Consider the following 16,596-nt stretch of genomic DNA (forward strand, 5'->3'; position numbering starts at 1 on the left):
CAGGATGGAGAAAGACTGAATGCAGAATTAGAGCCAGTCAACAAGCAGGCAATTTCACGTTTCCTGGGTGACAGGCCCCAGGCTCAGCTCAGTCTGGTGTAGCCCGTCAAAGGGGACACTGTCCTTGCCCCCAGTTGATGGAGGAGAAAGGAGTGGAAGGCAGTGTGGGATGGGTTGGGTGTGGGCATTGCCACAGTGTCCCCAGCAGGCCTCCTTCTAGCCTGGGGATCTGGCAGGTGGGGCCCAGTCACCACCAACACCCCATATACCTAAGGACACTGGTGACCCAGCAGACCTGAGGCCACAGACCAAAGACAGAGTAACAACCCCCTTAGAAATGTGCCCCCATGGGCAGGCATAGTGGCTCCTGTCTGTAATCCCAGTGCTTTGGGAGACTGAGGCAAGAGAATCCCTTGAACCCAGGAGTTCAAGACCAGCCTGGGCAACATAGTAAGACCTTGTCTCTAAAATAAAATATAAAAAATAGTCAGGTGTGGTGGTGTGCGCCTGTGGTCTCATCTACTTGAGAGGTAGAAGCAGGATGATCACTTGAGTTCAGGAATTTGAGGCTGCAGTGAACTGTGATTGTACTACTGCACTCCAGCCTGGGCAACAGAGCAAGACCCTGTCTCTCAAAATTTTTTTAATTAGCTGGGCATGATGGTGTGCACCTGTAGACCTGTAGTCCCAGCTACTCAGGAGGCTGGGTGGGAGGATTGCTTGAGCCCAGGAGGTCGAGGCTGCAGTGAGCCGAGATGGTACCACTGCCCTCCAGCCTGGGCAACAGAGTCAGAACCTGTCCCAAAAACAAACAAACAAACAGAAATAAATGTCCCCAGACACAGGGACATGGGTGAGGCCCGTCAGGACTGCTGTGGTAGCTCACGGTGTCCCGTCCCTCCTTCCCACCGGGGAATGACCGTGCTTGTGAGCACGTCCCCTGTCTATCTGGGCCTGCCTGTGGGAGCTGGACACTGCCCTCCCCAGCAGCCGGAAGTCCTGAAGGAGCCGTGTGTGACCCTCGAGACCAGACCGGCCCCACCACACCAACCCTCCAAAGACCACGGCGGTCCACGGAATCCAACATGGGTCCCTGGTGAATAACCACGAGGCGCCCACAGTCAGCCCCTTCCCATCACGTATGCAGGGAAATGGCTCACTTTCACTCAGAAAACAAAGCCTGGACTGTACTTAAGTTGGGGGCAGATAACCTAATCAGAGTTCACACGCCCTTGGGACTTGCAGCCAAAAACACCCGTCCTCTTACCTGCCTTTGTCCTATTTCCTGAAAGGAAATACAGGGGGCAGACAGGTCTTGGCCCACAGCCGCAGCCCCTTTACCCCGAGATGTGAATCGGTCAGCCGCACTGCCTCGCAGCCTCCTCCCAGGCCCTCAGCTGTGGCCACGGCTGCCAGGCAGGCCAACCCGAGGACAATAGCCGTGGGCAGCGTCCTGGGAGAGAACCCGGCCTTGACCACAGGTTGCTGGACACCTCCTGCGTTCCCCCCTTCATCCTCAGAGGCCCAGGGCCCAACACCTGGGCCATATTCTAGATTCCATATGTTCTCTTTGTTTCGTTTACAGACAGTCCCTGACTTAACGATTTTTGGACTTTACCATGGTATTAAAGCAACAGGCAGGCAACAGAAACTGGGCTTCGAGTCCCACACAACCTCCCTGGTTTTCAGCACGGTATTCAATAAATTACATGGATGCCCAACACTTTGTTATCAAACAGGCTTTGTGTGAGATGATTTTGCCACCCGTAGGCTCATAGGAGTGTCCTGAGCACGTTTGAGGGAGGCTGGGCTGGGCCGGGGCGCCTGGCAGGCAATCTGCAGGAAGTGCATTTTGGGTTTTTTGTTTGTTTGTTTGTTTAAGATGAAGTTTCACTCATGTCGCCCAGGCTGGAGTGCAATGGCTCAATCTCAGCTCACTGCAACCTCCACCTCCTGGGTTCAGGCGACTCTCCTGCCTCAACCACTCAGCTAGCTGGGATTACAGACATGCACCACCACCATGCCCAGCTAATTTAGTATTTTTAAAAGATACGGGGTTTCACCATGTTGGCCAGGCTGGTCTTGAACTCCTGACCTCAGGTGATCTGCCTCCTTGGTCTCTGAAAGTGCTGGGATTACAGGCATGAGCCACCGCACGCAGCCTGCATTTTGGACTTAGGATATTTTCAACTTACGACGGGTTTGCTGGGCTGCACCCCCACCATGAGCTGACGAGAACCTGTATTTTCTATTGGTGCCTGCTAATCTACGGAGTTTTTAAAGTGTGATTTAAAAAAAAAAAAAAAAAACCCTTATCAAGCATAAGTGATTGCATTACAGGACATTTGAAAATCAGAGAAAAGGATTTTAAAATACCATCGTCTTTCTCCGTTTGTGACAAGGAGACTCGTTAGCATGTCCGCGCACCCTCAGGCACACGTTTCCTCCCCCAGCCCCCCGCCAGCATGTTAGGAGTTCTGTCGAACAGTTTGTGAGTGTATCTTTTTAAATCAGACATCTTATTTGTATTGTCAAATTTAGATATTTATAAGGCCGCTCCTTCCTAAAAAAAGAAAATGAGTAACTTATTTACTTGAAGTCAGGATTACTAGGGATAATTTATGTACAAAATTGCATACCTCCAGCCCTGGCAACCGCTGTGCCGCCTTCTGTGCCTATAGCTCTGCCATTTCTAGAATGTCATATAAATGGAATCGCACAGTCTGTAGCTTTTCTCGTCTGGCTTCTTCCACTTGGCATCATGCTTTTGAGACCCACCCATGTTGCAAGATCAGTAGTCTGTTCCTATTTATTGTTGAATAGTATTCCCTTGCATGGATACATCAGATGTATTTGTCCATCCACCAACGGATGGACATTTGGCTTTTACCTTTGGAATACCATGAAGAAAGCTGCTGTGACTGTTCTGAAAAGACCTTTGTGTGGATACCTGTTTCCATTTCTCTTGGGTAAATACAGGCACATCTCGTTTCAATGTGTCTCGCCTTCTCCTACTGCGTGGAATCACTTTTTTTTTTTTTTTTTTTTGAGACAGAGTTTCACTCTGTCGCCCAGGCTGGAGAGCACTGGGGTGACTGCAGCTCACTGCAACCCCTGCCTCCCTGGTTCAAGCGATTCTCCTGCCTCAGCCTCCCGAGTAGCTGGAACTACAGATGCCCGCCACCACGCCCGGCTAATTTTTTGTATTTTTTAGTAGAGACGTGGTTTCACGGTGTCAGCCAGGGTGATCTTGATCTCCTGACCTTGTGATCCGCCCACCTTGGCCTCCCAAAGTGCTGGGATTACAGGAATCACATTTTTTACAAATTGAAGGTTGATGGCAGCTCCGTGTGGAGCAAGTCCGTCGGCACCATTTCTCCAGCGGCCTGTGCTCCGTTCCTGCCTCTGCACCACGTGTTGGTCATTCTCATATTTCAGACTTTTTCATTGTCATCGCCTGGTATGGTGATCTGTGATCAGTGACCTTTGACGTTAACTATTGTAATTGGTTTTCGGCAAAACCACGGACTGCCCCCATTTAAGACAGCAAACTTAAGACATGTTGTGTGTGTACACCTCCATCTGCTGCCCGCCCAGGGTTAGTGGAACATGCAAAGCTCAGAGGGTGGAGGCAGGGGTGGTTGCTGCTGAGGCCAGATGCTCAGCTAATTTTTGTATTTTTAGTAGAGACAGGGTTTTACCATGTTAGCCAGGCTGGTCTCGAACTCCTGACCTCAGGTGATCTGCCCGCCTCGGCCTCCCAAAGTGCTGAGATTACAGGCGTGAGCCACCACGCCTAGCCCCAAAATATAACTTTTAATGGCAAAACCGCAATTACTTTTGCACCAACCTAATATCGACATTAACAGAAGTGATTGTAACCCCTGTGGATGACTTTGAGGGTTCAAGACTTCAGTGCAGAAAGTCACTGCCAATGTGGTGGAAACAGCAAGAGCTAGAATGAGAAGTAGAGCTGAGATGGGATGGAATTGTTGCGTTCACATGATCAAACTTTAATGGATGAGGAGTTGCTTGTTATGGATGAGCAAAGAAAGCGGTTTCTTGAAGTGGAATCTGCTCCTGTGAAGATGCCATGTGCATTGTTGAAATTAACAAAGAATTTAGAATATTCTGGGTGGGCATGGTGGCTCACGCCTGTAATCCCAGCACTTTGGGAGGCCAAGGCGGGTGGATCACGAGGTCAGGAGATCGAGACCATTCTAGCCAACACGGTGAAACCACATCTCTACTAAAAACACACACACAAAAATTAGCCGGGCGTGGTGGCGGGCGCCTGTAATCCCAGCTACTCAGGAGGCTGAGGCAGGAGAATGGCATGAACCTGGGAGGGGGAGCTTGCAGTGAGCCAAGATCGCAACACTGCACTCCAGCCTGGGCAACAGAGCGAGACTCCGTCTCAAAACACACACACACACACACACACACACACACACACAAAGAATTTAGAATATTCCATGAACTTGGTTGATAAAGCAGCAAAGGGTTTGACAGGATTGACTCCAATTTTGCAGGAAGGTCTTGCCTGGGTAAAATCCTATCAAACAACATCACATACTACAGAGAAATCTGTCATAAAAGAGGAGTCAATCCATGTGGCAAACTTCATTGTTGTCTTATTTTAAGAAATTGCCGTCCAGGTGGGGTGACTCACACCTGTAATCCCAACACTTTGGCAGGCCAAGGCAGGCAGATTACTTGAGCTCAGAAGTTGGAGACCAGCCTGGGCAACATGGTGAAACCTCATTTCTATAAAAAATACAAATATTAGCCAGGTGGGGTGGTGTGCACCTGTAGTCCCAGCTACTCGAAAGGCTGAAGGAGGAGGTGGCTTGAGCCCAAGAGGCCGAGGTTACAGTGAGCCAAGATCACACCACTGCACTCCGGCCTGGGTGACAGAACCAGAGCCAGACCCTGTCTCAAAAAAAAAAAAAAAATTGCCACAGTCACCCCAGCCTTCAGCAACCACCACCCTAATCAGTCAGCAGCCAGCAACATCAATGCAAGACCCTCTACCAGCATACTTTATCAAGTATGACTTGATAAAGGCTCAGGTGATTGTTAGCATTTTTTAGCAATGAAATTTTCTTTTTCTTTTTAAAAATGGAGTCTCGTTCTGTTACCTAGGCTGGAGTGCAGTGGTGTGATCTCAGCTCACTGCAACCTCTGCCTCTTGGGTTCAAGGGATTCTCCTACCTCAGCCTCCTCAGTAGCTGGGATTAGAGGTGCCCACCACGACACTTGGTTAATTTTTGTATTTTTAGTAGAAATGGGGTTTCACCATGTTGGCAGGCTGGTCTCGAACTCCTGACCTCAGGTAATCTGCCCACCTTAGCCTAAGTGCTGGGATTACAAGTGTAGGCCACCGCGCCCAGCCTGTCACCGGGGAACCAAAAACGATTGTGTGACTTGTTTTACTGTGATACTCGCTTAATTGTGGTGGCCTGCAACTGAACCCACAGTATCTCCAAGGTCGGCCTGTACCTAGAAGTGACGTGCATTTTACTTTATAACAAGTGCTTGCAGGCCACAGTGGCTCACACCTGTAATCCCAGCACTTTGGGAGGCTGAGGCAGATTGCTTGAGCTCAAGAGTTTGAGACCAGTCTGGGCAGCATGGCAAAACCCCATCTCTACCAAAAATACAAAAAATTAGCCAGGTATGGTGGCACATGCCTGTAATCCCAGCTACTCAGGTGGCTGAGGCAGGAGAATTGCTTGAGCCTGGAAGTGGAGGTTGCAGTGAGCCAAGATTGCACCACTGCACTCCAGCCTGGGTGACAGAGCGAGACTCCGTCTCAAAAACAAAGAAACAAGAAAACAACTGCTGCAGTGTTTTCCCAAGTGACTCATTCCAATTTGCATTTTCTCCAGCAGTTTATGAGAGTCCCAGTTGCTCCACGTCCTCGCTAACATTTGATATTACCAGTCATCTAATTTTAGCCATGAAATATAGCCATTAGCAGATGTGTGGTGGCTGAGGCAGGAGAATGACGTGAACCCGGAAGGTGGAACCTGCAGTGAGCCAAGATCGCGCCACTGCACTCCAGCCTGGGGGACAGAGCAAGACTCCACCTCAAAAAAGAAAAGAAAGGAAAAGATTTCTGGCCGGGCGCGTTGGCTCACACCTGTAATCCCAGCAACTCAGGATGGTGAGGCAGGAGGCGGCTTGAACCCAGGAGGCGGAGCTTGCAGTGAGCCGAGATCGCGCCACTGCACTCCAGCCTGGGCGACAGAGCAAGACTCCGTCTCAAAAAAAAAAAAAAAAAAAAAAAAAAAAACTCTCTAAGGGTCACAAAGATTTTCTCCCAGGTTTTCCGCTAAAGTTTTCTAGGTCTTGCATTTAGGCATCTGGGCCATTTCAAGTTCACTTTTGTTGTGGTATGAGTGGGGTCCAGGCGCAGGTTTTGTGTCTCTCTCTAGTCGTCCCAGCAGCGCTTGTTGAAAAGATTGTCCTTTTCCTGTTGAAATCCTGTGACACGTTTGTCAAAGATCCGTTGGTCATGTGTGTGTGTGTGTGTGTGTGTGTGTCTGTTTCCGGACTCTCGATTCTGTTCCGTTGATCTTTTTGTCATTCTTTCACTAATACCACGTTGTCTTTCTAACTAGAGCTTTATGGAAAATCTTAAAATCAGATAGTATGAGTCTTTGATTTTGTTTTACAAACTTATTTTGGTTACTCTAGGTCCTTTAGGTTTCCATTTAAATGTTAAAACTTGCTTGTCAGTTTCTGGGGGGAAAATGCCTTCCGGGATGTGACTGAAATTACATTGCGTCCATAGATCAATTTGAGGAGAATTGAGGCCTTAATAATATTAAATCTTCTGCTTCACGGACATGGCAAATCTCTCCAGTATCTTCTTTTTTTTTTTATTTTTGAGTCAGAGTCTTGCTCTGTCACCTGGGCTGGAGTACAGCGGAACAATCTCAGCTCACTGCAACCTCTGCCTCCTGGGTTCAAGTGATTCTCATGCTTCAGTCTCCCAAGTAGCTGCGACCACAGGTGTACACCACCATGCCCGGCTAATTTTTTTTTTGTTTTGTATTTTTAGTAGAGATGGGGTTTCACCATGTGGGCCAGGCTTCTTTTCTCTATTGATAGTGTCTTATCCTTTGAATAAGTGTTTATTTGAATATTCAAGAAGTACTTTCTTCTTGGACTAGAATAATACCTTCCATATTTTTCCTACATCTATCCCCAAGTCTTTCGATTCTCTTTTCCAAGCAACCTGTTACTGTTTCATAAAAGCCTTTCCAGATACATTTCATGCATGCATATGCATTATTCTCAGGCGTTTCTCTCCACTTAAAAATCACCCGTGGCAGCTTGGTGTGTCCCGCTCTGTACCTCGGTTTTTCTTGTGCTGTGTCTTAGAGTCATTTCACATCAGAACACACAGAAATCACCGTTGTTCTTTTCAGTTCTCTTCACACTGTGTTCTAAATGATGCCTGTGCCATAATTTAATCATCCTCATCGATCCGTAATGAGGCCCTTTCCTGTTTTTTGTCTTTTTCTGATGTCATCAGTGTATCAATAAATATCCACACCCATTAAACATAGATACCGGATGGCCAGGCGTGGTAGCTCATGCCTGTAATCCCAGCACTTTGGGAAGCCAAGGCAGGCAGATCACTTGAGGTCAGGAGTTCGAGACCAGCCTGGCCAATGGGGCTAAACCCTGTCTCTACTAAAAATACAAAAAAAAAAAAAAAAAAATTAGGTTGGCATGGTGGCGCATGCCTATGGTCCCAGCTACTCGAGTGGCTGAGGCATGAGAATCACTTGAACCCAGGAGGCGGAGGTTGCAGTGAGCCGAGATCATGCCACTGTACTCCAGCATGGGTGGCAGAGTGAGACTCTGTCTCAAAAAAAAAAAAAAAAAATAGATACTGGATGACTGGGCGCAGTGGCTCACGCCTGTAATTCCAACACTTTGGGAGGCCGAGGCAGGTGGATCACTTGAGGTCAGGAGCTCGAGACCAGCCTGGCCAACGTGGCAAAACCCCATCTCTACTAAAAATACAAAAATTAGCCAAGCATGGTGGCGCACACCATGTAATCCCAGCTACTTGGGTGGCTTGAGGCTGCAGTGAGCTGAGATCATGCCATTTCACTCCAGCCTGGGTGACAGAGTGAGACACCATCTCAAAAAAAAAAAGAGAGACAGACAGAAAGGAATGTTTAAAGTACAGCAGAACATCTCAGAATAATAGGAAAACATGCCTCACATACAAACAAAAATTCAAATCCTCATGCTGAAGCATGAGAATCACTTGAACCCAGGAGGCAGAGGTTGCAGTGAGCCAAGCTCGTGCCGCTGCACTCCAATAAATACAGGATTTGAATCTGTATTTTAGATCTGATTATCCGATATCTGTGTTTTAGAGCTTAATATTAATGACAGGTATCTCATCGCAGCATGCTAAGGGGAAAGACAATAGAATTTGAAGCGCGCCCGCTGGTGTTCCCTCAGCCACACCATTTCCTGCGGACCTTGGGCTAGTGATTGGAATGCTCTGAGTCTCAGTGGCCACATCTGTAACGCTGGACTCTTTCCTTCCTAGGACTATTGTCATGGTTAAGGCAGATGGGCAGATGAGAACCCCCAGCCCAGCTTCTGACCCACGTGTCGCTTTCCTTCTCCCCATAATCATAGTACAAAAGAGTTGTCAACATGGACTTTCCATAGGTAATAGTTCTGTTCATCCATTTGAAAATAATAGTTGGCCGGGCGCGGTGGTTCACGCCTGTAATCCCAGCACTTTGGGAGGCCGAGGTGGGCGAATCACAAGGTCAGGAGATCAAGACCATCCTGGCTAGCACGGTGAAACCCCGTCTCTACTAAAAATACAAAAAACTAGCCAGGCGTGGCGGTGGGCGCCTGTAGTCCCAGCTACTCAGGATGGTGAGGCAGGAGAATCACTTGAACCCGGGAGGCAAAGCTTGCAGTGAGCAGAGATCACACCACTGCACTCCAGCCTGGGCAACAGAGCAAGACTCTGTCTCAAAAAAAAAGAAAAAAGAAAAAAAGAAAATAATAGTCAAGATTTGGTTATTGGGTGCAAAATACAGTGAGAGAGAAGGAACGAGGCCCAGTGTTCAATAGCATGTCACAGTGACCACAGTTCACAGTAAGTTAGTGTATATTTCTGAATAGCTAGAGGAGAAGATTTGGAATGTTCTCCACACAAAGGAAGGATCACGTGTGAGGTGATAGATGGCCAGTTACCCAGATTTGATCGTGACATGCTGTATGCTTGTGTCAAAATATCACATGTACCTCTCAAATATGTGCCAATCTATCCATAAAAATTTTTAATAGAAACATTTTTTAAAGATTTGGCTACTATTTAAAAAGTTGGTTTCCTGCTGGGTGCAGTGGCTCACGCCTGTAATCCCAGCACTTTGGGAGGCCAAGGCAGGCACATTGCTTGAGCTCAGGAGTAGGAGACCAGCCTAGGCAACATGGTGAAACCCCATCTCTACAAAAAGAGTTTAAAAATTAGCCAGGCATGGTGGCGCACACCTGTAATCCCAGCCACTCAGGAGGCTAAGGCAGGAGAATCACTTGAACCCGGGAGGCGGAGGTTGCAGTAAACCGAGATCGCACCACTGTACTCCAGCCTGGGTTACAGAGTGAGACTCTGTCTCAAAAGATAAATAAGTAAATAAAAAAGAGTTGGCTTCCTAATTTATTTCTCTATGCATTGAGTTCTACTTAGTGAGCTCCCTCGTGTGGGGCACAGCTCTGTGCACTGGCTCTCTGATGTCTCACACGTAACTGGCTCTTCCCCCTCCATTTCTGCAGAGAATGCCAGCATCAAGCCAGATCCATCGACAGTGAGATTGAGGCCTATAAGAAATCCATCATGAAGGAGGAAGAAAAGAACGAGAAGCTGGCGAGCATCCTGAACCGGACAGAGACGGAAGTCAGACTGCTGCAGAAGCTCACCACCCAGTGCCTGACCAAGCAGGTGGCCCTGCAGAGCCAGTTCAACACTTACAGGCTCACCCTGCAGGACACAGAGGACGCCCTCAGCCAGGACCAGCTGGTGAGGCCGGGCCCGCCCCACAGGTCACGCCTGGCACGCTGTGGTGCCTCTTCAGGCACATCCACCCTGTGGCTCCTCCTCTCCAGGAACAAATGATACTCACAGAGGAGTTGCAGGCCATCCGCCAAGCCATCCAGGGCGAGCTGGAGCTCAGGAGGAAGACAGACGCCGCCATCCGGGAGAAGCTGCAGGAGCACATGACCTCCAACAAGACCACCAAATACTTCAACCAGCTCATCCTGAAGCTGCAGAAGGAGAAGACCAACATGGTAGGCCCCTGCCCCAGGGTGGGGCTGTGCGAAGTCGCCTGCAGCCTGCACATGTGAGGGCAGAGGCGTACTGGGGGCGGAGAGGGCGGAGTCAGTGTGAGCAGAGGGCCCTCGTGTGCTCACGCCTTTCCATGGCGTTCCGGTTGTAAGGGTGATACATTTTTACTGTAGAAAGCCTAGAAATAGGCCAGGCGCGGTGGCTCAGGCCTGTCATCCCAGCACTTTGGGAGGCCGAGGCGGGTGGATCACCTGAGGTCAGGAGTTCAAGACTGGCCTGGCCAACATGGCAAAACCCTGTCTCTGCCAAAAATACAAATAATTAGCTGGGTGCGGTGGTGGGCGCCTATAATCCCAGCTACTCGGGAGGCTGAGGCAGGAGAATCGCTTGAACCTGGGAGGCAGAGGTTGCAGTGAGCTGAGATCATGCCATTGTACATCAGCCTGGGTGACAGAGCGAGACTCCGTCTAAAAAAAAAAAAAAAGAAAAAGAAAGAAAACCTAGAAATACAGAAAGGCATAAAGAAGAAAATGAGACAGCTCTAGGCCCACCATCCAGAGGCAACTTTTTTTTTTTTTAATTTGGTAAATTTCCTTCTGGAAATTTTTTTTTTTTTTTTTTTTTTTTTTGACGCGGAGTCTTCACTCTGTCGCCTAGGCTGGAGTGCAGTGGCACCATCTCGGCTCACTGCAAGCTCCGCCTCCCAGGTTCGCGCCATTCTCCTGCCTCAGCCTCCCGAGTAGCTGGGACTACAGGCGCCCGCCACCGCGCCCGGCTAATTTTTTGTATTTTAGTAGAGACGGGGTTTCACCTTGTTAGCCAGGATGGTCTCGATCTCCTGACCTCGTGATCCGCCCGCCTCGGCCTCCCAAAGTGCAGGGATTACAGGCGTGAGCCACCGCGCCCGGCCCCTTCTGGAAATTTTTAATACAGAAATACATTTGCACCCACCCACAAACATACACATGTAGTCATTCTCACACATGCAAACACATTCACACACACGAACACACATGCAGTTGCACGTGCCCCCACGCACACACAAGGAAACGCAAACTCACATACACACACACCACACACACAAACTCCTACACACACACACACACTCAAACTCCTACACACACACACACAGTCAAAATCCTACACACATACACACACTCAAAGTCCTACAAACATACACACTCACACTCCTACAAACACACACACATACACAAGCACACACCTTATGCAGCACTGGACTCAGGCCCATTTTCTTTTTCTTATTTATTTATGTATTTTATTTTTTGACACAGGGTCTCTGTCACCTAGGTGGGAGTGCTGTGGCACAATCACAGCTCACTGCAGTCTTGAATCCCTGGGTTCAAGTGGCCCTGCCACCTTGGCCTCCCAAAGCCCTGGGATTCTGGGCCTGTGCCACTGTGCCCAGCCCCCAGGTCCATGTACATCCATTTGTGATTAATATCACTGAGCTATGACACAGAGAATGGGAGTCAATGAATCTTTGCTACTTGTATAGCTTTTCATTTTGCTGTATTGACCGTATTCAACATAACATTTCCTCATGCCACCAAATATTCTTCAAAACCTCAATTTTCATTTCTGTATAACATCTTATCCTACAAATGTACATATTTTGTTTACTAAGTCTCTTGTTAGGCACTTCAGGCTGTTTCTCGTTTTTATTTTATCTTATTTTATTTTGTTGTTATTTGTTTATTTTTTTGAGATGGAGTTTCGCTCTTGTCACCCAGGCTGGAGTGCAGTGGTGCCATCTTGGCTCATGGCAATCTCCGCCTCCCGGGTTCAAGCAGTTCTTCTGCTCAGCCTCCCAAGTAGCTGGGATTACAGGCATGCGCCACCGTGCCCGGCTAATTTTTGCATTTTTAGTGGAGACGGGGTTTCACCATGTTGGCAAGGCTGGCCTCGAACTCCTGACCTTGTGATCCACCCGCCTCAGCCTCCCAAAGTGCTGAGATTACAGTGTGAGCCACCGCATGGCCAGCTGCCAGTCAAAGGCAGATTTCCCTGGGGGGCCCTGGGGTGTGACCTCAACGTGCATTCCATGGCAGGGCACCCCCGATTGTGAGCTCACGTTCACTTCCCCTGGGATCTTGCTTTATCCTTTATCGCCTGTGGTAGGGGGTGGAGGGGACTTGTGTCCTTAGAAAAAACAATTCCTTACTTGAATGGTTTTTTCTTTGCCTCTTCCTGAGGGGTAACCCTCCCCCACCGGCCTCAAGCAGGCCCCTTTGGAGGACCCCCCCAGAGGCCGCCACAGACCGCGCCATTTCCAGGGCACATCCCAGCAGTGGGGCCTGTCCAACAGTCCCCATTTTAGTCTCGGGGAGAGTGACGGATTCCCGATGCCAAGCTCTGCTGGTTTTGCCCTCCTGAGGAGTGGGAGAGGAGCTGGCCAGGCAGAGCTGAAGGGCGTGGTGGGTGTGAAGGAGCCTGTCCAGCCGTGCTGCTACGCTGCCAAGTCCAGTTCCCAATCCCCAGGCCCCAGGCCCCAGAGCCCCAGGGCCCCAGCCGAGCCCCTTTCTGGGCAGCCCGATAGGTCATACCTGTACTGCTGCCAGTTTCCAGAAGAGGGCAGCAAAGAGTCTTGGACCAACAAATTCGTCTATTACGACAATTTTCCAACGGATGCCAGTCCAGCTGTTGAAAACGGTACCTCCCACCTGATTTTTGAACTGCTCAAAGCCCCATGGGCTGATAGAAGGTGGGGTGGGGAGGCATATCTGGGAGGAGGAGCAAAGTGTGGATGGGCGGGACCACCCGTCTGGAGCTGGCCGTCATGGGGTCCAGGCAGTTAATCCAGGAATGGTGTAGAGGCCTGGGGGGAGCCAGAGTGGGGTCCGCATGGACCACAAACAGTCGGGAGTGGAGCAGGGGAGGCAGGCCTGGCTGTGACGGGGGAGGGACTGAAGGGGACTTGGCACCACAGCCCCTGCGGGGCAGCTGGGGAGGGGGGAGGCAGGAGTCCTTGTGGGGCCCAGATCTCAGGGTGACCTTGGCAAAGGAGGAGGCTGCAAGCTGACATTGCCACACAACTCCGGATGCTGGAAGCTTCCACTCCAGGTGGGCAGGGTCTGGGTTCCGCACTCTGGGGATGCTGGGTCTCCTGGGAAGTCACCTATGGTGGCCGGCGAGAGACATGGAGCCCACAGGCGTGGTGGGAGGAGAAGCTCAGATGGCCCTGAGGAGGCTGGGGTAGGCGGGACCCACAGACGTGAGAGAGTTGAGGCCTTGTGTGGCAGGAGCCGACGGGCAGGGGTGGTCAGGGCAGACACGTGGCCTAAGGCCACCTGTCAGAGCCACGCCCTGGGGAAGAGGACCCCGTCCCAGTGGTGAGAGCAGCTCCCTATTCCCAGAGCAGCTCTGGCCGTACCATTGCAGCCGTGAGTGTCACTGCCTCACTCCTGATTCTCACAAACGTTCTCACAAACGTCCTCTCAATAAAATCCCCATTGCCAGAAGGGATCCAAAAGAATCTGTCTAGTGCCTCCAAAGAGCCCACAGAGGAGGCCAGCACTGGCTGCTCAGACCTGCAGGACAGCAGGACGGGTCAGAACCCACAGAGGAACCAGTGTCCAACGATTGCTTCTTGCTTCATAAACCATGCTCCAAATGTGACAGAGTGTAGCACAGCCGTTAAAACTTAGAGAACGTTGTCAGATTAAAAAGCAGGTTAGCACCCAGTGTGTAGGGTGTGATCCTATTTTTATTTTGGAGAGTTATATAGAAAAGCCTGGAAGGAAAAATGGATTCAGATGGGAATGGTAGCTAACTTGTGTCAGAACTGCAGGCAATTGAATGTGTTATCCTCTATTCTGGCCTGTTTTTTCACATTTCCTCACAATGTGTGTGCTCCTATTTAAGAAGTGTGTTAGTCACACTGCTGTAAGGAAATACCTAAGACTGGGTAATTGATAAAGGAAAGAGGTTTAATTGACTCACCGTTCCACATGGCTGGCGAAGCCTCAGGAAACACAATCATGGCAGAAGGCGAAGCAGGCACCTCCTTCACAAGGCAGCAGGAGAGAAAGAGTGTGTGAAGGAGGAACCGTCAAACACACAAAACCATCAGATCTCGTGAGAACTCACTCACTATCACAAGAACAGCATGGGGGTAATGGCCCCCATGATCCAGTCACCTCCCACAGGGCCCCTCCCTTGACACGTGGGATTACGGGGACACAATTCAAGATGAGAGGTGAGTGGGGACACAGCCAAACCACATCAATAAGAAAAGTGAATACCATGATCTCCCTTTTATGTAAAAACCCAACATCTGGGTTCCAACAAGCAGGTTCCCTGCTGGGGCCTCGAGACGGCGGGAAATCCAGTCTCCTGCTCTCAGGACTGTGAGTTTGGAATTTCTCCAGAGGAACATCCCGACCGTCAGGGAACGGTGGATCGGTAAACTCGTCCCAGGCCTCTGGTGGGGGCAATATTCACAGGCATTTCCTTTCATCAATTCAGATGACACATCTTTCCAAAATCGACGGCAACATTGCCCAGACCACCCTGGACATCACACGCACCAGCAGCAGGCTGGACGCACACCGGAAGACGCTGCTGGAGCTGGACCAGGACGTGAAGAAAGTCAACGAGCTCATCACCAACAGCCAGAGCGAGATCTCCCGGCGCACAATCCTCATCGAGAGGAAGCAAGGGCTCATCAACTTCCTCAACAAGCAGCTGGAGCGGATGGTGTCCGAGCTGGGGGTGAGGTCCCGGGCAGGGAGACGCAGTCCCCGGCTGACTGTGGCACCTGGCGGGGCAGAGCTCCCTCAGGTCCCCTATGGTCAGACCTGAACTCCCGGAAGGCACAGAGCTGCCTCTTTCCCCACCCACTTTACAGACAAAATGGCACGTGTGCCAAGCGCTCTAAGTCATATTTTTCTGCACAGGGCCAGAGAGCATTCAGGCTTTGTGGTGAGTTGGTCTCTCCCACAGTGACACAGCTCTGCCTCGATAGTGAGAAGGAATGTAGATAAAATGTAAAGGAATGGGCATGGCTGTGTCCAATCAGATGTTATTCAAGGCCACTGAAGTCTGAATTCCAAATAATTTTCACCCAGCACGAAATATTCTGCTGCTCTAAGAGTAGTAGCCTAATGCGTTTGAGGCCTGATGCCATATACGTCATCCAGGTCCCTGTACTCTCAAAGCCCCTTTGGGTTCCAGATGCCATATACGTCATCCAGGTTCCTGTCCCTCTTTGAGGGACTCTCAAAGCCCCTTTGGGTTCCAGAGGCCCCACCCATCCTACTGGTGCACCCACCATGGGGAAGCTAGAGGGGGCTCCAGAGCCCCTTAGTCGTATTTCCTCCAACGGTGTCTGTGGCTTGCAACCCTGCTGAGAGCTAACTTGAGCCCCTCAGCCTTCGTCCAGTTTCATGACCTCAGGGGTCCAGACCCTCTGCAGCCCACTCACAAAGACATTTGAGCCCAAGAAGGCTAATTTTGCTTTTTTTTTTTTTTTTTTTGAGACGGAGTCTTGCTCTACTGCCCAGGCTGGAGTGCAGTGGCGCCATCTCGCTCACTGCACCTCCGCCTCCTGAGTTCAAGTGATTCTCCTGCTTCAGCCTCCCAAGTAGCTGGGACCACAGGTGTGCACCAGCACACCTGGCTAATTTTTGTATTTTGGGTAGAGACGGGGTTTCACCCTGTTGGCCAGGCTGGTCTTGAACTCCTAACCTCGGGTGACCCACCCGCCTCAGCCTCCCAAAGTGCTGGGATTCCACGCATGGGTCACCACACCTGGCCCCAATTTTGCTTTTTGATGAATATCCCATCTAGGGGGAAGAAGTGGGGCCCCTGGAGCTTGAAATCAAAAGGCTGAGCAAGCTGATCGAAGAGCACAACGCCACGGTGGTCCAGGCCCAGGTGACCTGGCTGCGCCTGCAGCAGGAGATGGTCAAGGTGACACAGGAGCAGGAGGCACAGCTGGCCTCCCTGGATGCGTCCAAGAAGGAGCTTCACATCATGGAGCAGAAGAAACTACGAGTAGAAAGTAAGAGCTGCCATGCCCGTCCCTGCAGTGATGCTCAGACAAGCTCTGGGGCGGGGGCACCTCCCACGGGAGGGACACTCAGTGGGGCACGTCGCTGGATTTGCACGCAGCCTCGAAAGCAAATAACAAACGCGCGTGCTCCCCATATTTTGTAAATGGGAACCACTGCCTGCCCAGCTGCCCAGTTCGCAGTCACAGCGGCAGAGTTGAGAAATGTCACGAAATGTCTCCAAAC

At 50.3% G+C, this 16,596-nt stretch overlaps 1 protein-coding gene across 5 annotated transcripts in view; it reads left to right on the forward strand.

Annotated features, from left to right (window-relative positions):
* CCDC40 (coiled-coil domain 40 molecular ruler complex subunit) overlaps positions 1-16,596 on the forward strand; it is a 61,824-nt gene that overhangs the window by 31,231 nt on the left and 13,997 nt on the right. For 4 of the 5 annotated variants that reach the window (XR_012426305.1, XR_012426304.1, XM_005585188.5 and 1 more), the window contains 4 exons: positions 9,829-10,072; positions 10,159-10,341; positions 14,825-15,070; positions 16,148-16,361. Coding sequence is in view for 2 of the 5 variants with exons in the window: in XM_005585188.5 (XP_005585245.3) it covers positions 9,829-10,072; positions 10,159-10,341; positions 14,825-15,070; positions 16,148-16,361 (887 nt within the window). In the remaining 3 variants the exon portion in view is untranslated. The remainder of the gene's footprint in view (positions 1-9,828; positions 10,073-10,158; positions 10,342-14,824; positions 15,071-16,147; positions 16,362-16,596) is intronic. The other variant, XR_012426306.1, reaches the window with a different exon arrangement.

The sequence above is a fragment of the Macaca fascicularis genome, chromosome 16 (assembly GCF_037993035.2).
Source record: "Macaca fascicularis isolate 582-1 chromosome 16, T2T-MFA8v1.1".
Lineage (NCBI taxonomy): Eukaryota > Metazoa > Chordata > Mammalia > Primates > Cercopithecidae > Macaca > Macaca fascicularis.